At 35.9% G+C, this 21,939-nt stretch overlaps 1 protein-coding gene across 15 annotated transcripts in view; it reads right to left on the bottom strand.

Annotated features, from left to right (window-relative positions):
* Positions 1 to 21,939, bottom strand: part of VPS13B (vacuolar protein sorting 13 homolog B) — a 739,627-nt gene that overhangs the window by 690,187 nt on the left and 27,501 nt on the right. For 14 of the 15 annotated variants that reach the window (XR_005989852.1, XR_005989854.1, XR_005989853.1 and 11 more), the window contains exon 4: positions 8,270 to 8,390. Coding sequence is in view for 12 of the 15 variants with exons in the window: in XM_041768645.1 (XP_041624579.1) it covers positions 8,270 to 8,390 (121 nt within the window). In the remaining 3 variants the exon portion in view is untranslated. Of the gene's footprint in view, positions 1 to 8,269; positions 8,391 to 11,817; positions 11,989 to 21,939 lie in introns of those variants that run through there. The other variant, XM_041768647.1, reaches the window with a different exon arrangement.

Below are 21,939 nucleotides of genomic sequence, written 5' to 3' on the forward strand. Positions count from 1 at the left end.
TTCTCACACAATAAATGTGTATACAGATACATTAGTAAGGAATTAAATTGGAAATATAAATAAAACTCAACAGTATTTTAAGAAAACACAGAAGAAAAAGATTAAAAACTTCACTTGATTCAAATGTATCTCCCACTATAAAACTTATTTAAAAGCTGATTAAAATTTTAGCTAATTCATGAACCATCCTGCTTGTATTCAGAACTTAACTGGGCAAAACAGAATCAACTTCTGTCAGCAACTGACAAGGTTAACACCTCCACTAAAGCCTCCTGAAAGAAAGTCTATTTAAATCCATTCAACGGGGTAGCCTGGGTAGCTCAGCGGTTTAGCACCGCCTTCAGCCCCGAGTGTGATCCTGGAGACCCTGGATTGAGTCCCACGTCAGGCTCCCTGCATGGAGCCTGCTTCTTCCTCTGCCTGTGTCTCTGCCTCTCTCTCTCTCTCTCTCCCTCTCTCTTTCTCTTTCTCTCTCTGTGTCCTTTATGAATAAATAAATAAAATCTTAAAAAAAAAAATGAATCCATTCAACCATAACACCTATGCAAAACCAACTCCTTCATTCATCCCCAGTGGATACAAATAGGAAAGAAATGTAATTCAACAAAGTTTTTCTCATATGTGGAAACTATTAGCAGCTTTTAGAGTGCCAATTATCATATGCTACAAAATTAATGTACAAAATATCAATAAATTTAAGGTAATAAATACTCTTTTGAGAGCAGATACTAAAATAATGCTTAACAAATTAAGCTTCCAGAAGAAATTTTTAAAAATCAGAAGTTTCAATCCTAGAATGTATAATCCTCCATGCTTTTACTACTCAACACAGATGTTAAAAATAAAAATAAACATCCTGTTTCTAAGAAGTCAAGAAGCATGACTAATATTGGTTTTCCTATTTCTGAAAAACGTGTCATCAATAAGGAATTCATAAAAACCTCTTAAGAGTTCATGAGTTTTTATTACCTTCAAAAGATAAATTCTCAAAAGATAGAACTGGAGAAAATATTTAATGCAAATTAATAGAAACATAATACTGTAAATGTATATTAACCAACAGAACCCTACTAATGGATTGTTTTTTATATTTTTCCTCAGTTTCTCATTATAAAATTAACATACAAGTTGAGATGATTAAGCCAATTCAACATTAAAGAATAAAATATCGGGATCCCTGGGTGGCGCAGCGGTTTGGCGCCTGCCTTTGGCCCAGGGCGCGATCCTCGAGACCCGGGATCGAATCCCACGTCAGGCTCCCAGTGCATGGAGCCTGCTTCCCCCTCTGCCTGTATCTCTGCCTCTCTCTCTCTCTCTCTCTCTGTGACTATCATAAATAAATAAAAATTTAAAAAAAAAAAAAAGAATAAAATATCTAAGAACTATTCCCATAGTCTATGTTTCCTTATTAAAAATACAATACCAAAGAAACAGTAACTAACCACTGGAAGAAATGATACACTATCTCCCCAATCCTCCATAACTTACTTCTAAGCTACAGAAGAGTCTCAAACAGCAGATCTTCTAGCTCTGATCACTAAATATTTAGATAGTCCCTGAAAGTATATCTATTCAGATAATATAACAGTAATCCAGGTCTATTCCACAAGCACCTGAAAATGCAAGGTAACTCTGGGATAAAAACCTACCAGGTGTCCTACTAGATGGCTCTAAAACAACACCCTGTTACTAATCAACCTTTCCAGAAATTCCTATCACTATCCAACTCTTCCCCACCCCACAACCCCACTCCTCCAGAATCCTTCAGGCACACACATCTATGCCCACAGGGCCAGGTAAAACACTATGAACTCTCTCCTCTACATGCTCTTCTCCAATGTCCCCTAACCTACACAACATTAAGAAGACTGTCTCTACCACTTCCCTTGGGCTTATGTTACTACTGTCATTTGTGTATGTCTGTATATAATTATTTTCTCTGTTAAACAATGAAATCCTAGAGGCCAAAGACTAGGTCTTATTTATCTCCCTCATATTCTTAAATGAAAGAGCATGCACCAATTTTGGTTACAAAGAGACAACATCTACAATCTATTTATCCTAATGTCACAGGGAAGCCAAGTTCTCAAAATCAAATTCTACGGTTAAATGATTTGGTTACCATATCTAAAAACATTTTAGTGTAGTTTTGGTGTAAACTTGAGGGTTATGCAACATCATATAGGCAACTTATGCTCAAATAGTTAAAGGTAAAGTTCTTTGTAACACTCTTGTCTTTTTTGAAAGATTGAAACTATTTCAAAATAAAACTTTTTTAAAAGGTTAAGAACAAGGATTCTTTTTTTTTATTATTTTATTTATTTATGATAGTCACAGAGAGAGAGAGAGAGAGGCAGAGACACAGGCAGAGGGAGAAGCAGCCTCCATGCAGGGAGCCCGACATGGGACTCGATCCCAGGTCTCCAGGATCGCGCCCTGGGCCAAAGGCAGGCGCTAAACCGCTGCGCCACCCAGGGATCCCCAACAAGGATTCTTTTATCCATACAGTAGGGAGGTTCAATAAAACATGAATTAAAAAAGGTTTGGTAACTAGACAATAACTCAGGGCAGTTACTGTGGGAGCTAAGAAAACTCACAGTGAGTGGACATTACAATTAGTGTTATTATTTTGATGGTCTCAGAAGCTCCAAACAAAACTAAGGTAAAAAAGAAGTGTAAGTACTGACAGGGAAGGATGCAAAATTGCCATTACACACAGATGACTATTGGTCATAGAGAATATTCAAAAGATACAACTGAATACTGGTATCAGCTAACAAAAAGTTAAAATTAAGCTTTCCTATATAACAAAGTGATGAAAAGAGAATAAAATGGTAAAAATTGACTGTCATGACAGAGAGAGAAAGAGGCAAACCAAGAAACAGACTCTTAACTACAGAGTACAAACATGGTTACCAGAGGGGAGGTGGGTGGATGGGTGCAATAGGTGATGGGAATTAAGGAGTACAATTGTCGTGATGAGTACTGGGTGTTGTATGCAAGTGTTCAACCCCTGAACTGTACCTATAAAACTAATATTACACTGTATGTGAACTGAAACTTAAATAAAAAGTTGAAAAAAATTGGTAATCCCAATTAATAAAATGTATGATTGCATTTTATTTTCTTGATCACATTTCATGGCCAAGTTGTTAGACACATACAAAGTCATATATTTGGGGGGAAACTGTACTGGTTATATTCGCGGGTAAACTGTACCTGTTATAATTTAGTATCTATTACATATATCTGTTAATGCTTTTGCCTTAAGGTTCATTTTGCATGGTTTTTAAGCTATAAAAACAGACTTTTTGATAGTATTTGTCTGTTATGCTATTTCCCATCCTTTCATTTTCAATCTTTCCTGGCTGTCTGTGATACTTGTGTGTTTTGGAAGCCACACACACCTGAACATAACCACTCTTTCCTTTTAGTATCCAAAAAACATTACTTGTGCTTCCTTAGAGCTCCTCTTGGCTTTGGCTTTGCAATGTAGTTAGTAGTTTACAAAGTCTCCCAGATTAAGCAGTTAATTCTTGAAGGGAATATAGCCTTCAATGAGCCACTCTAGCATGCTCTCATTCACACAGAAATATTTAGGGAACTAAACAGCCTGCCACTAAGCACTATTTTGAAATACAATCTATTAGAATGAAATAAAAGCTCTCCAATCATCACCTTTTCTATAATAAATATATAAACCTTAGATATCTTGAAGATTACCATAACACTTTTAAGCATAGCCTACTTTTAAAAGGAACAATATATCAGTATATTAAAAAAAACACCTGGATATCAGAAATGACTAGCTAGCTATCCATGAGTATCTTGTGCTTCCCCTTCCAGAATGGAGAACTGTTGCTGAGATAAGGACTTCTAAGCCATACATAATGTCCATGCAAACAGTTTCCCTCAGTGAAATTTGAGCAGAATATGTATCACTTCCAGTGTGGGAGGATTAAGAAATAGAAAAATCTTCTCCAGTCTGTCCTCTGGAGAAGACTGAAAGCAGTAGAACTCAAAGTCTGGCCTAGGGCACAGCACAGCCTCACACCCAGGTGGCTCAGTCAGTTAAGTGTCTGACTCTTGATATCAGCTCAGTCTTGATCTCAGGGTCATGAGTTTGAGCCCTGTGTTGGGATCCATGCTGAGCATGGAGCCTACTTAAAAAAAGAAGCCTGGGCTTCTGGTAGAACACAGTCTTTGTGCTGATACATAAAGAAAACGACACTTTTGTTAGGTTAATGCTAACTGGTGAGGATTTAACCAGTTGATTAACACAATTTACACAATGTGTCATTGTTATTAGAGAATAAAAGGTTTTTCCTAAAAATGTTAATGGAAGATATTAAAACAATAAAGGCATTAAAAAATAGAAGATGTGAAATCCATTTCTTTTTCATTTGCCACAAGATCTTCTCTTAGATGTTCCAGAAAGAAATAATGATTAGATAGATTTAAACTCTTGTGCTCTTCCACAAGCAGACAGAAAGAAAATAATTATGCTATCTTCTATAACAAGACATTGACATTCTTGGCTCAGGTTCTTGAACAGATGACATTATTATAAATATTCCTAAATTATCTCATATACTCCCCAATTATTATTGAACTTCCTTTCAAGAGATTTTTCAGAAAATTAAGCCTCAGCAGTCTAATGCATAACACAACACACAAACTATTATCTTCCATTTCATATTCAATATTTTCTGCAGAAAAAAATTTTGACTACTAAATTACCATCAGTTCTCCTTATGTATACCAATATATTTGAGTTTCCATTTTCTTCCTTTCTTAAGATTTTACTTATTTGACAGAGAGAGAGAGAGAGAGAGAGAGAACACAAGCAGGGGGAGTGGCAGAGGGAGAGGGAAAGGCAGGGCCTCCACTGTGCGGGGAGCCCAACGTAAGGCTCGATCCCAGGACCCTGGGATCATGACCTGAGCTGAAGGCAGATGCTTAACTGACTGAGCCACCCAGATGCCCCATGAATTTCCATTTTCTTATCTACAAAATGTGGGTTAGATCAGAGGTGCTTAGCTGAAGCCTAGAGATGGACTTCAGCAGGTATGTGAATATCCTAAAGTTATGTGCAATTTCATATGTGCATATTGTAGGTGTAGAACTTTTACAACAGGTTTTCAAGGGTCCATATCCCAAAAAAATAAACTGCTAGACCAGAAAATCTTGAAGTAGCTTCTTATTTCACATTCCAATGACCCTAGGACACTGATTATTGAAGTCTGAAGAAAACATTGTATAATTTTATGCAGTTCAGTATTTGTGCAGTGCAGTAAACATAAAAGGGCCTATTATGAACCAACATTGTTTAGATCAGGAAGACCTCAAAAATGAGGTCTTTGCCATCTATTTTTATAAATAATGTTTTATTAGAACATAGGCACAATACATTAGTTTTTCTAGTATGGCTGAGTTCATGCTACATCAGAAGAATGGAATAGCTGCAAGAGAAAATATATGGCTAAAAATCCTAAAATACTTATTAACTGGCCCTTCAAAGAACTGCTGTCCTCTTTGCTAGATGATGATCAAAAATGACTAAGTCATAACTTCAGACCCAGTAGGCAACATGGTTTTTAAAGTTTATCCATATCCTAAATATTTCTATTAAGCTGTGTATGTGTGTGTGTGTGTGTGTGTGTGTGTATACACACACACACACACACACACACATGTTCTGGGTAAAAAGGTAAAAAGAAAAGGAAAGACAAACCAAGAAAGAGGAAGCCATGAGGAAGCCATGCAATGGAAGACAAAGTTTATCTGAGCTTCCTAACAAACAAGTAGAATTCTATTTTAAATGAGTAACTATTGGGGCACCTGGGTGGCTCAGTGGTTTAGCATCTCCCTTTGGTTCAGGTCGTGATCCCGGGGTCCTGGGATGGAGTCCCACATCAGACTCCCTACAGGGAGCCTGCTTCTCCCTCTGCATATGTTTCTGCCTCTCTCTCTGTTCCTCTCATGAATCAATAAATAAAATCTTAAAAAATAAACTATTAAATAAGAAAATAATTTAACTAAAAGACCTTGAGTAAATTAAAGGACAACATCCTTTTTTTGAAAGACAACATCTTCTTAAAGCCATTTTAGATAAAATGACCTTCAATAAAAGCCAAAGGCTATATACTTCAGAGAGCACAGAACCACATAATCCAGCTAATCTAGCTTAGAAGTTGTCTCACTTTACAGAGAGATAAAATGCAGAGAATACTGATAAAAGCATGAATGAATAAATAAATAAAACATCCTTAAACCTTCTCTCTAAATTGGAATTATCAGTATATTTTACAGGATATGCTAAGCTCACAATTCAAAACTGTTCTTAGCAGCAATTGAAAGTCCTGTGCCCATAGATCAGTGACTGAAAGAGAATGTGCATACTTCAAATCAGTTATTCAAATTCTTTTGACCCTTCTACCAGAAGAAAATATTACATTATAACCCAGCACAAGCCTACACATATGCACACATTTCTTTACTAATAACTTTACTATATGCCTTTATGCTCTGAGGTTTTCTATTATTTTCCATATATTCTAAATGCTTGCTATGACCCATTAAATTGCTCTTCTACTGCACTAATTGGTCAGGATCCATAATCTGATAAAAGACTATTCAAAATACCAAGAAAAGAGATTGCAAACAGAATATTAGATGTCAACTTATGTTCTTCCCCAATTCAAAAGTGACCCATCCCTCAAGAGTGTAAAACAAAGGACCACTGGCAACACGAACATCAGAAAGCATCTCTGAGTCTATGTAAATGCTCAAACTCCAAAACTGTAAACACAGCCATAACTCTGCCCTAGAAATTTTGAGACCAAAATTAATTTCTACCATGGAAGAACCTTAATATGGTTCCCAGGCAGGACAAGGTTGCCAGAAAGGATTCCTCAAATAACCATATGAGTCAACCTTTAAATAAAATGATTTACCATTATCCAGCTGGATTCTCAAATTATCCCTTTTTCCCCCCTTTGGCAAGATTAACTTTACTCTGCCTCCCAGTAATTGCCCAACATATTCAGTTACTCCCTAAATCAACTCCTTCACTGTGATTTATGTCAGCATAAAAGAGGATACCAGTCCTCCTATTAGGCAAGGCAGCAATGCACATGTTAATCAAAATGCTACCTCAAGTAGTTAAGAATACAGTTCTATTTCATGCCTCTAAAAATAGGATTATTTCAGTTATGTTTATGTTTTTATGTTTTATTTTTAATGCTCCCAAAAAATAGACCAATTTTCTCTATTCTGAGTATCAGTCTAAATTCTATTAAAGGCTCTAAAGAATTTTTAAAAGTCTGGGACCTGTTTTGAGTACATGCAGGTTAGCCTATAGATTTTTATCTGTGAAATCAACAACTGAAAAAAGCTTTTAGTTTATCTTAAACAAGTTCTTAAAAGAAAAAGAAGTGTTACAAGACTCAACAGTTAAACTTAAAAATGATTATTCTCACCAGAATTTATTAATGGAGAGGATTCAATACAATGAGTAACTTAGAACATATTTGAGGGAGGGGGGCTATGAAATGCTGTATCTAACTCTACTCTCTTAGTAGATGGTGCCAGAAGGCTGTCAAAAATTAACTAGGTTAAAACCAACAGAAAACCTACAAACTTTTGGCACAGAAAACAAATATATAGCAATGTCAACTATATCTCTGAGAGAAAGAAATGACTGATGAATAAAATCAAAAGAGAAGTGACTGATAAAAACAATTCCTAACTGTAAAAAGGTAGCAATGCACTATGGCCACAGAGCTGACATGTCATGATCATGTTATTCTTCTTCATTAAATAGTTACTAAGGAACTGTTATTTATTTGTAAGCCACTACTGTTCCAAGTAAATAAAAACTTCAGGAAATGAAAGAGATGGTTATAAAATTCTATGATCCTGTTGGTGAACTCTACAGTTTCCTGAAACTCAGAACAATCTAGTGACTTTCCTGTTTAGCAAGAAGCAAGGGAACAAAGAGACTATGAGTAACAAAGCAGAGGCATGTCTTTGCTTGGACAGGATGTAAGAAAGAAATGTAAGTTAAAATCCTGCTGAAGAGCATCAAAATTTGAATGAAAGATATTTTTGAGGGCTCTGGGCTTGATCTGTTCTTATATCATGAAGCAAATGTACACACAAATATAGTCTTTTATGACACTAAATACTGAAAGTGTACATTCTACAACAGGCTACAACAATTAATAACAAGTGAAATTTTAGTTTTATCAAGTTCATTAGAAGTTACCTGGTGGTAAATCAGGATCTGTGGGAGCAGCCTGCTGAATTCTTCGGGGTTTTACTGATGGTTTCGTGTTCTCAGTAGTACTACGGTTCGTAGAATGAGAACCACAGCTTTCATGGTCATCCTATTATTATTTTAAAGAAAAGTATCAACCACCATTCAAGAGTTAGGAAAGGTTTTCTTGGTTGAATATACACAGCTTACAGTTACTAAATTTGATCAGCTTATTTTTTAGCTCTAAAAATCTATATAAACAAACAATTCTTATGATTTGCATTCTCAAACAGCATTTAAAAATAACAATTACTGTACACCACAAATTCTTCATTTCTTGAGTTGGGATCTAAACAAACCATTTGATAACACCAAAGAATTCTTGGGCAGCCCAGGTGGCTCAGCAAGTTTAGTGCCCCCTTCAGTCCAGGGCCTGCTCCTGGAGACCCTGGATCAAGTCCCACATCAGACTCCCTGCATGGAGCCTGCTTCTCCCTCTGCCTGTGTCTCTGCCTCTGTGTGTGTGTCTCTCGTGAATAAATAAATAAAATCTTTAAAAAAAAATTCTTATATATGGCTTTTGCAAAAGACGACTATTTAACAGAAGTGTTTAAGGACTTTCCATCTGAATACAAAATAAATGGAAAGGGTCTTAATTTCTCCCTTGCTGTTTATCTGTTAAGGCCTTCAGTATTTTGTGTGTTAAATTAAATTTGAATCCAAGTTGTCTTCTTAGTCACTTTAATGATTAATCTCAATCATCCTTAGACTCCTTTGCAGTCTAATTATGTTTACTGAATTATTATCCACATTAGATACAAGTTTTCATTGGGTTTTAATATGGAGAACAAAAACTTCAACAAAACACATTTTTGAAATGTATTCCCTTATTTATAAATGCAGACAGTACTCTTTTCCTGCCTTTATTCAACTGTAAGTTTATATAATGCTCTTATATGCTAATTGTTGGACATACAAAGATAAGTCAGGTTTAATACCTGTCCTCAAGGATTTCAGAATCCATTGAAAACATATAACTAGGTTTTATGGTTTTTATGTTAGGAACAAAAAGAGAGAACTTCTATTTGGAAGAACTAGAGAGGTCAGGCTCATAAAAGTGAGTATAGGAATGTTTTAGGTTAAGATTGGAGGCTAAATAGAGGGAAATCATAAGCAAAAGCAAAACAGTATATACGCATGTAGCATGTACAGAAATAATGATTAGTCAAATAAAGCCAAAGTATACAATGTTTAAGAAGAGAGAACCATACCAGAAGCTAAAGACATGAATCAGTTCAATAAAAATAACGTAACATTAAGAACTATAAAGATGTTCATTCTAGTTGCCATGTTTCGAGATTTGGTAATTAGGATGCCAATAACGTATAAGAAAAGAGATTTCATACTTCTAGTAGAAACACAGGAGAGCAGTAAATAAATAGTTTAAAGAGTGAATGAGAAATCAAAAGTGGAAACAATATACATAGATTGCTATTTCAAGAAGACCGGCAATACAGGGAGAAAATAGATGGGGCTTAGTAATAAAGTAAAAGCATCTGGCATCTTCTTTTTTTTTTTTTTTTTTTAAGGTTTTATTTATTTAATCATGAGAGACACAGAGAGAGAGGCAGAGACATAGGCAGAGGGAGAAGCAGACTCCCTGCAGGGAGCCCGATGTGGGACTCGATCCAGGGACCGCAGGATCTCGTCCTGAGCCAAAGGCAGATGCTCAACTGCTGAGCCACCCAGTCATCCTTCATCTGGCATCTTCTTATTCCTATTTTTGGGATAAAAGAGCACATTTTGCCTAAAGGAAAGGTACATATGAGGAGAATTCAAAGGTCGAGATATAGGGGCACCTGGGTGGCTCAGTCAGTTAAATGTCTGACCCTTGATTTCGGCTCAGGTCATGATCTCAGGGTTGTGAGATTGGAGCACCACGTTAGGCTCCATGCTGGGGGTGGAGCCTGCTTAAGATTCTCTTTCCCCTCTCTCTTCGCCCCCTCTACCCCTCTTTAAAAAAAGGTATCAATACAAAAGATAGCCAATGGTGTACCGTGCCTCATCAATTCATTAATCACTAATAAAACTATTTTAAAACACAAGAAGGGTAAGAAAATAGGTTTTCCTATTTTACATATTTGAAAAGAAAATTTAAAGATAAAAAAAGGAAAACCAAAAAAAAAAGAAAAACCATTAAATTTACCAATAGGATACTAGAATAAGAACAGTAAGACCTTTAGACCACAAAAATTCTTATTCAATACCACACCAAGAGAATAAAACAATTAAAGAAGATAAATCTTTTACAAAATAACATGGCTTCAACACTAGGGATATAGTAATAAAGAAAAAAATTTGTTTGAAACTTCAATACAAGCAGAAAGTAAAAGTTTTGTTATCATAAAGAAAAAATTTTCACATGAACTTATGTTCATTTTAAATTAATGCAAAACAAACTTCACTATGTTTCAGTCCACAAAACAACTTCACTATTCAATCTTTGTAATGACATCTTCTGTTTTTTGGGGGGAGTGTTATCATCTCTAAATACTAAAAGACCACTACTGTGAATAAAAACTTACTGTAATCACTTTTAGTTCAGCTTACATCCTTAAAAATGTTTGTAGTCATACACTTCTGCACAGCGTTAACATTAAAAGCACACTATTAATTTTTGAAACATATGGTTGTCTCAAAAGCCCAGAAGTAAAACATATTCATTAAAGAAATGTGGAAAAGTTCCAAGTGAACTGCCAAAACTAGCGTAATTATAAAAATATTTAACACTGAAACCATCTGAAATCACATACTGTATATAGATTACAGTGATGTCATAATAAACATTCCAGCCAAAATGCACTAAAACTACTGCAGTCCAATAAATCTGCCACATATGAGATGACAAACATTTTTAAGCAAAAGAACAAGTTATTTTTATTTTTAAAAAGTTATTAGCAGCAAAAAAAAGGGTAAAGTGCATAGACCAAATATAAGATTTCAAAGAGTTAAAAAAAAAAAAACACACTGCATAAAGCTTCCCTATGAACTACCCATTATTATTCAAAAAACTAAATAATTTGATTGACCAAATTTATAATAAACATGAAATCTGAGTGAGCTTTAAAAATGACCATTAATCATGGTACTCACAGGAATTTATATTATAAAACAAACATTACCAAATATACAAATACAAATACTTCTTTTTTTTTAAGATTTTATTTATTTACTCATGAGAGAGAAAGAGGCAGAGAGACAAGCAGGCTCCATGCAGGGAGCCTGACGTGGGACTCGATCCCGGGACTCCAGGATCACACGCTGCCCCAAAGGCAGGCGCTAAACCACTGAGCCACCCAGGGATCCCCCAAATACAAATACTTCTTAATTATGGTTAGGAAATAAAGTTGTATATATAATTAGAAAGTAATCCTTTTGATAACCTGAACTTGTTTTCATTTCCATTACATTTTAATTGTATCAATTATAAGTCACCTTCCATTCAAATCCTATCCCGTTAAATAAAAATAAAGCAAAACAAGAATTATAATATTTACCATTAAAACTGGAATTCCTTCCATCATTTTGAGTTCACCATCTGCTTCTAACCAGTATGCATCACTTTGTACACATTTTGCTTCATCGAAAGTCTCTAATTTCTACTAAAAGAAACCCTGTTCTCAAAAATAACTAGCTAAAATGTTTTGAGATAATTTTTAACCCCAAACACATTACAGTTACATCTTTCTTATTTAGGCTGCAATTTTTCACAAAATGTCTGGTAAGTATATTTCATGGCAAAAGAATGTTTTCTCTTGGGGACCACATAGCTATTTCTGAAAATACTGCCCTTTGCTCCTCATGAAACAAGCAAGAATGTCATTTCCTTACAAAAGTTCCTAACAGAAAATGTGGTGAACACTGTATGTAAATAGATCCATTATTTACATACTGAGAGATCATAGGATCAGGTTGCATACTTTTCACCTCAGCCCTCATCAGGGGGAGTCAATTAAAACTTGAAACCCGTCAACTCCCAGATTCATAATGATATGAATAAGATTGAGGACATGACTTAAAACAGGTGGCTGAATCATTCTAATTCCTTATTTAAAAATAGACAAAGAGGCTAAAGATCAAAAAAACTGAAGGAAAAAAGTTAAAAAGTAGAATTAAGGAGTGAGGGGATCCCTGGGTGGCTCAGCGGTTTGGCGCCTGCCTTTGGCCCGGAGCGCAATCCTGGGGTCCCGGGATCGAGTTCCGCATCGAGCTCCCAGCATGGAGCCTGCTTCTCCCTCTGCCTGTATCTCTGCCTCTCTCTCTCTCTCTCTCTCTCTGTCTCTCATGAATAAATAAATAAAATCTTAAAAAAAAAAAAAGTGATGTGCTTTATGCCCTTCAGCCTTGTGGCATGCAGATAAGCAGAAAAGGACTAGCTTATCTGGAAGCTATGGTCACCAAAAACTACTGAAATAGAATGAGGGCCTTGCAAATGAACTATTGCAGAACTCGTAGGGACAAGCATCTTTATCCTCTCCAGTAGCAAATATACTGGCAATTGTCAAATGCAATAAAGAATCTCTCAGAGAGGACGCCTGGGTGGCTCAATGATTGAGCATCTGCTTTTGGCTCATAGTGTGATCCCAGGGTCCTGGGATAGAGTCCCACATTTGACTCCCTGCAGGAAGCCTGCTTCTCCCTCTGCTTATGTCTCTGCCTCACTCTCTGTGTCACTCATGACTAAATAAAATCTTTTAGAAAAAAAAAAATCTCTCAGAGTAAACCTGAACTTCAGAGAGTCGGCCAAATAGTCACCAAAGCTGAGGTATACTGGAGAACACAAGAAAGAGCCAGGAAAAACACATTCACTAGCTTCCGTGGTAAAAATGGGAATCTCTGTTCACCTCTACTCTGACAGCAATATTAGTCAACTTAACCATTAAAAAAAGATTACCTAGCACATTTAAGAAGGTATGTAGGCACAATCTCTTCACACATCAACTTCAGCCCACACAAGAGACTGCTTCCATCTTCTCTCCCAAGGGCGAGAAGAAGAGAGTTATGCCCCCTTACATTCCTTTGCTTGATCCTCCCAAAAGAAGAAATAGCTAATATGATAGGCTGAAGCTGAACATTCATTAGGCCACATTTAAATAATGAAAGACATCACTTCTAACTGTAAACACACTGTGTGGTGGGGCCTGTCTTCTATCTTTGAGATCCATGCTACTCAAGTAACAGGACCAAAGCCATTTATCCCATCTTTCTCCTGCCTTCTTTTCACACATACACAGCCACCTGACCCAGATACTACCCAGCCAGAAAACTGTGGTTGACTGCAATACATTCAAGGAACATCTGCCCTATATTCTTGCCTAGGACATCTCCTTCCATTGTATCACTAAGCGTGTATCATATTGCCAACCTCTCCTCCTCTCTTTTCAGGCGGTGGATTGAATTTGTTAGACCCACTCATATTTGGAAGGTGAAAGAGGCAGAAATTAATAGAGGAAAGAACAAAAGCATATAAAGAAGCATTCTGGCAAAAGACATTTTACTATTTAATTTTTACCAGAATTCACAAAGGCGGACAGGGGATTGGGTGCTTGAGTAGATTAATAAAACTATAGTTTTCTTAGGCATAACTTCTTTCAGCAAGAAAGACCTGATCAATGTGTATGCAGGTGTTGACACTTAGAGAGAAAGTAAGTAACAAAAACAGATGATACCCTTATCTGGCGGGTATTTTACTTACCTACTTGAGGAACAATCTTTATATGTATAAAAAGGTTAAGAGCAATATAAGTTAGTCAGCAATCATGTACGTCACAAAATAAACAATAATGACCTTTACTGAATACTTATACACACCAGACCAGGCCTCAAGTATTTTAAGGATGAGGGAATGAGAGGTTAAGAGGTCCAAAGGTCAAAAAAGACAGGAAGTGACTAAGCTGGGATAAACACCCAGATGTGTCTGCTGAAAAGCCCTTCCTATAAGCCCTTTCCTGAACTTGAAAAAGACCAAAAAGCAGGGAGAAAAAGAAAGAAGGAAGGCAGATGGGGAGGAAAAGAGACAAACAGAATTTTTTTTTTTTTTAATTTATGGTACTTCTAATGTGTCACCTACTGCTAATGACATTATATTTATCTCTCTTAATCCTCTTACCAACCCTATGAATTAGACACTGTTCCCCATGCAAAAGTATCTCCATTTAAAGATGAGGATACTAAGGCATAAAGAGATTAAATTGTTCAAAATCAAAAAAAAAATCAAAAAAAATAAAAAATAAAAATAAAAAAAATAAATAAATAAAATAAATAAATAAATTGTTCAAAATCCCACTGGTATTAAATCAGATAATCCTAACTAGAGTTGCTCTACTTCCTCCCTATGAGAAAAGACCAAATAATGCCACTGTACTGAGGATCATATATTTGGAGGGAATGGATCACAGTGAGCTTTAGTCAGAAAAATGCCACAAAGGACATGAGGTTAAAAAAGACTGTGCCCTACAGGACAAAAAAAAAGGAAATGACTGAACCAAAAAAGGTAGGAAGGAAGAAAGCACGTGTCTTATTGAAAAGAATAAGTAGTCCAATTTAGGGAGAGAACAAAAAAACATAAAGCTATAAAAAAGCTAAAGTAAATTATCTCCACCATGAATATCTTCCTTATAGAAATTTAAGCTCGATTTTACATTCTGGTGAGTCAGCAAAACTTAGGAGTGGAAGATTAACAAAATGAAGTACATCATTCAGGAAGAAGAATCTTCTGATTATGTGACAAAGCAAAAGCAGACACACCAACAATTTACAGATTATAAAAAGCCAGAAATTAGATGATGTGAGAAATAGCAATGAGAATGTTTTTAAATGCTCAAAAGTTAACACATAAAAAAAAAAAAAAACCTCTGCAAATGGCTGTTCCCTTTCCCTTACCCCCATTTCCAAAAATAAAAAAAATCCTCTGTCCTTTACATCCTAATTTAGTCAACAAAACTACCATCTTCTCAGTCTAAAAAGTGAAACATGAACTTTTATAACTACTCTAACTTTGCAAAATGATGCTAATGAGCTTTGGAAATTTCAGGGCATAGTGATGCTTGACCATGAACTACACAGGATGACACTGCTCTCTAAGCTCCTGACTACACAGGAAGTAACCACCTGATTTGATAAATCTAATTTTATAATAAATAGTATGCTCATTTTGGAATATGTGGCATTTCTGGTGAATGCACATCAACACCAAGGGTGTTGTATGTCCACAAGGGAATTGAATATGTACACGTCAAGATCAAAACAGCAACTGGAAATAAAGATGTAGGGCTCATCCCAAATAGAAACAGTATTTAAAGCTACTAGATTTCCAATTTAAAAAAAGATAAGGATTAACACTCCTAAAAATATGGCAGACTGGATAAGTGGAAACATTTAGGGCTGAGGGATGCTAACAATAAAGTTTAAAGAAAAAAATTTAGCCAGGTTCAAAGCAGTGAGTCAGACTGAAAAAGAGATCCAGTTATGCTCAAGGTATAAGAGTGGACTGAGCCAGGTGAGGAAAAAAGAGGACTCAAAATGGTCCAAGTATGGCAAGAGACCATTACCAGGCTTAACACTTGAAACCAATAATGTAGTAAAACAACCAATTCTTGAAAAGAGGCCAAAAAGAGCTACTGCCAACTGTTGCCTAGAACTTAACATGAAGCCGCATGGCAAGGGAGTCAGAGAAAACAAACCTCACAAATAAGAATTGACACAAGTAACTCTGTATCACCCAATATCAACACCCAGGAGCCCAAAACTGCCAAAATAAGACTTGGCTCCAGAGGACAGCCAGAACAGGTTAACTTCTACTAGACAAGAAGGGATGAGCAAAAGGGCTTGAGAGAGAAAAGGTGGCAAAACAGATAGTGACCCTACTCAAAACAACCTTACAACCACTATTCTAAAAAGCACAAAGCAATCTAATGCCAAGACAGCTGAAGAAATCAATGACATTCACAGTATTATTAATCTTCTAGAACAGACTTAGGTTTTAAAATAAATGTATTAAAATCCTCACAGAGGGATATGAACAAACAATATCTATATGTATACACACACACACACACACACACACACACACACACACTCCACAGAGAAGCAGAGACATGGCCCCGCCTTCAGCCATGGCCCCCCCCTTCAGGAGTACGATTATAGAACTATATTAAATTTAAATAAATAGAAGAGAGCCCAGAAACATATCAAGATAGATATGAATAACAGAATGTCCTATGAATAGGACAGAGTTGGTATTATAAATCATTGGGGAAGAAAGACTATTCAAATAGTACAAAAAAGTAGTTAGCCATATTCCTGCCTCATACTACAATGAAAACACACACACACACACACACACACACACACACATATATTCTAATAACTTAATTTCTAACCATTCAGTGTTAACTTGTTTTCTTCCTGTCTCCAAATAAAGAAAATATACTTTAAGAGCTCAAATTACTTGGGTATTACTTAACCAAGGTATCTGACAATTTAACACTAAATAGTGCTTTACCTTTCCAAATTATCTATTTCCACATAAATATAAATATACACAACAACTATACTGTTCACACTGACAATGTCAACTCAGCATAAATGTCTGCAGGCTCTCTAAATTTTGAGTACTCACAAACATGCAAATTCCTATCATATCAATTGGAAAAGGCAATATATAGTATTTATGCTTTAAATGGAATTAAATGTCAATATTTGGATGATCACATACTATAAAACGAGGGTAGGCAGACTTCTTCTCTAAAGGTCCTGACAATAAAAATTTGGGTTTACAATCTATATAGTCTGTTCCAAATAATAGTTGTTCCAACTATTCAATTCTGCCATTGCCCATTGAAACATGAAAACAGCCATAGACAATATGTAAACAAATAAGATGGGCTATGTTTCAAAAAACCTCTATTTACCAAAACAGGTGGTAGGACAATGGACCACGGTATAATAACCCCAGCTTTAAAACATCTGTCTTAGGGCAGCCTGGGTGACTCAGCGGTTTAGCGCCACCTTCCGCTCAGGGCGTGATCCTGGAGACCTGAGATCGAGTCCCAAGTCAGGCTCCCTGCATAGAGCCTGCTTCTCCCTCTGCCTATGTCTCTGCCTCTCTCTCTGTGTGTATCTCTCATGAATAAATAAATAAAATCTTAAAAAAAAAAATTTAAAGGTTTTAAAGGAATGACAGAAATGCTAAAAAGTGTTTAATTATGTACCATAACAACATTACCAAGTATAAAACTCACAAATTCTTAAGTTTTATTATAAATATATATAATAGGGATCCCTGGGTGGCGCAGCGGTTTAGCGCCTGCCTTTGGCCCAGGGCGCGATCCTGGAGACCCGGGATCGAATCCCACATCGGGCTCCCGGTGCATGGAGCCTACTTCTCCCTCTGCCTATGTCTCTGCCTCTCTCTCTCTCTGTGACTATCATAAATGAATAGTAAGAAATAAATAAAAATTTTTTTAAAATGTGAATAAATATATATAATATGTTATTATTATATTATGACGACTCTTTTTGCTTTAGGTATGAAAGGGACTTTCACTCCTAAAGAAGTGGTGTAATATGCTGCTTTCAAAATGGGATCCCTGGGTGGCGCAGCGGTTTGGCGCCTGCCTTTGGCCCAGGGCGCAATCCTGGAGAACCGGGATCGAATCCCACGTCGGGCTCCCGGTGCATGGAGCCTGCTTCTCTCCCTCTGCCTATGTCTCTGCCTCTCTCTCTCTGTGACTATAATAAATAAATTTTAAAAAAATTAAAAAAAAATAAAAAGGGGGGGGCAGGGGGTGGAGAACAAAGGAAAAAAATCAACAGCTACGTTTACCATATTTCTGTTTCAATAAGAAACACTTGTTTACTTTATATCTGAAACCCCGTAACATCTATGTTATACTTAAGTTTCCATTTATACTCATACAGTTTTTTTTTGGGGGGGGGGGTGTAGATTTTATATATTTATTCATGACAGACACAGAAAGAGAGGCAGACACAGGCAGGAGAAGCAGGCTCCATTCAGGGAACCTGATGTAGGACTCGATCCTGAAACTCCAGGAACACACCTGAGCCAAAGGCAGACACTCAACCGCTGAGCCACCCAGGAGTCCCATATACTCATACTTTAAACAATAGTTAGGATGTAAATGCTTTAACTGTTATAAGAAAACAATGTATTTCTTTCTATTAAAGAATTATAATTTATATTTTAATAAACTTGTTTTCCACAGCCTACACTCTGTCTAATTTGAAAAAGAAAAATAATTTAATTTATTTCATAAAGGTGTATACAATCTTTCATTGGCATTTCTCTGGTATATGAAAATTTTCTTTTAACATAAACTACTTAAATACAGAAAATCCTAAATAATATTTTCCCCTATCACACTGCTGTTTGCAAGGAAGATATTACAATAATTTTATTTATACTCAATCATATTTCCTATTTTCCCTATAAAACAAAAGCAATTCAGAGGCAATAATGGTGTTACTAAATATGATACAAAAATCCAGAAAGATCTAATTTGCAGGGATGTCTGCATTTAGACAAGTTGAGGCAAACAATAAAACCTATCAGGAAAGCTGAAGATTGCACTGTTAAATAGGCATAAGCCTAAACTTCAGGAAGAACTCAACAACTGAATATTGATCATCAACAGCGCCTCTGTGCATGCGAATACACAAAGTAACCATCAACACCAAACAAGAGTCTCTCCTTAAAATTACTCCATATTTGGACAACGTGAGTAAATTTAATTCTCCACCAAAAAGATATCAAATCTGAATATTACAGTATTTATAATCATCTCAAATTAGACCAAAGTTAACTTAATAGTAATATTTACAGATTATTACTGAAGTTTGAAAGAGTAGTTCTATCAGAGTAGTAAAGGAAGAAGCCAGATTATAGTACGTTAAAGAGTAAGTGTTGTTGGGGATCCCTGGGTGGCGCAGTGGTTTGGCGCTTGCCTTTGGCCCAGGGCGCGATCCTGGAGACCCGGGATCGAATCCCACATCAGGCTCCCGGTGCATGGAGCCTGCTTCTCCCTCTGCCTATGTCTCTGCCTCTCTCTCTCTCTCTCTGTGACTATCATAAATAAATAAAAATTAAAAAAAAAAAAAAGAGTAAGTGTTGTTGAGCAAACTGAGACAGGAAGAGACTCCATTCAGTGTAGACATTAAAAAAAATCCTGAAGATAGTAAAATAGAATGGAGAGGATACAGGATCACATTCAGGATACTCTGTACAATGGTATCAACTGCCATCTCCTGCATAAGTGAGAAAAGAAAGTCTTTGACTTCAGAACATTATTTATAAAGGAATTTTTTTTAAAGCAAACAGATAATACTTAGAATATTATTTTACAGTATAACACTTATGAATAAAAACAATGCAAGAAGCTTTAATTCATTGTTTATAATCATTACAAACATCCTATGAGATACTGTGATTTAACAAATGAGGAAATTAAAGTTCTTAAGGACAAACAGCTTATCAAAAGTGAAAATTTTGCGCAGCCCCCATGGCGCAGCGGTTTAGCGCCGCCTGCAGCCTAGGGCGTGATCCTAGAGACCCTGGATGGAGTCCCACGTCAGGCTCCCTACATAGTGCTTGCTTCTCCCTCTGCCTATGTCTCTGCCTCTCTCTCTCTCTCTCTCTCTCTCTCTCTCAGTGTGTCTCTATGAATAAATAAATAAATAAGCTTTTTTAAAAAATGAAAATTTTTGACAGAGTTTGTTAAAGTCTTGAAAGAGTTCAAAAAAGGAATTACTTTAAGCTCTTTCTATTACTCTCACCAAAATCCTTTCATCTTATAGTTAACCATTTTTCTCTCATTCCAACTCTTGCTGTCTCTTTAAATTAGAAATGATAGGGTTGCTATTAGAAAAGCTGTAGGCATAAGCAGATAAACAGGAGTTAACCCAATGGTTATATCTAGCAATCAGAATTATTAAGCAAAGAAAGCTGCAAAGACTTTCTCAAATGAACAAAAACTGAAAGAATCTATGGCAAGATGAAATGGACTACAAAAATTATTCAAGGAAGTTCATCAAGTATAAAATGCTGCTAGATGAAAACTTTGATATAAAGAAATCAAGAATGCCAAAGTATATGGGTAAATAGAACACTTTTTCCTTATTTTTTAATTTCTTAAAACAAAAACTGTTCAAAGCAATTATAACATATTGCAAATATGCAACATATTGCAAATTTATAACATATATAGAAGAGTTAAAACAACATTAGCACAAATTATGGCAGGGGATAAAGAGAAGCATACCGTTGTAAGCATACTAAAGAATATTTATATTACCCATGAAGTGGTATATTGTTACTTGAAAGTAGGTGATATAAGTTAAACATGCATATTATTAACCCCAAAGCAATGACTAAAAAATGGAGAGATAGCAAATAAACCAGTAACAAAGATAAAATGGATTGCTCAAATATACTCAGCAAATGCAAAAAAGGCAGGAAAAGAATTCGATGAGACAAGCAGAAAACAAAGACATTCAACTTAAGAACTTAAGACCAACCTTACTAAAAAAAAAAAAAAAAAAAAAAAGACCAACCTAAAGACCAATCTTACTAAAATCCACATAAAATATACACTACCTAAAACACTCCAATTAATAAGCAGACTGTCAGACTAGTAAAACCCAACTCTGTCTATAGAAAACTCAGTTCAAATACAGACTTAGTACTTTCTATGTACTAGATATCTCAAGTTTAAAAAAAAAAAAATCATGACATAATGAACAAGTTCAAGTAAAAAAGAAAATTAGCAGTATCTAACCATCAGAAGGAAAATCAGGGAACCACTGCATTTTATGCATTGAAAGGGAACCTATAGACTAGCCTTTGAACCAAACAGAAGTAAAAACTAAGAAGCTGCAGTCTTTGTTCTTCATTATTGTTAATACCAGACAACACACTGAGATGCCTTAAGGCTAAAAAAGGAAAGAGAACATGCAACCAACCACCAGCAAGCTGCAAAGTATCAAACCAGTATTGTTTTCTGTCTGCAGCATTTAAACATATAAATTATAGTGTCCACAACACTGAACACTATAATTGAGGTTGTACTGGCACTTCTATTACAACCCCATATTTTCATTCATTCATAACATTCTTAGAAAGTCCTTCATAAAAATAAAAACTTCATTACTTGTTTAAATCCAAATGTGACTTTTCTTCCTAAGATAGAAGAGCTATGAGAGAATGAAAATACCATTTTCAGCTCAAAAGGGAAAAACTTCCCAAGGATTAAAGGTAAAAACTTCCCAAGGATAAAACAAATACAACAGGACCCCTCTAAAACATCCAACATGGTAAACAGTAATTAAAACTTCCTCAGTGGGATCCCTGGGTGGCGCAGCGGTTTAGCGGCTGCCTTTGGCCCAGGGTGCAATCCTGGAGACCCGGGATCGAATCCCACATGGGGCTCCCGGTGCAGGGAGCCTGCTTCTCCCTCTGCCTATGTCTCTGCCTCTCTCTCTCTCTCTGTGACTATCATAAATAAAAAATAAAAAGTTAATAAAACTTCCTCAGTAAGTTTAATTTTTTTTTTATTTAACCAAAAATCCAGTTTATGTCAAGTTCGGTTTTCATATGGCATAAA

The sequence above is a fragment of the Vulpes lagopus genome, chromosome 9 (genome assembly GCF_018345385.1).
Source record: "Vulpes lagopus strain Blue_001 chromosome 9, ASM1834538v1, whole genome shotgun sequence".
Classification (NCBI taxonomy): Eukaryota; Metazoa; Chordata; class Mammalia; order Carnivora; family Canidae; genus Vulpes; species Vulpes lagopus.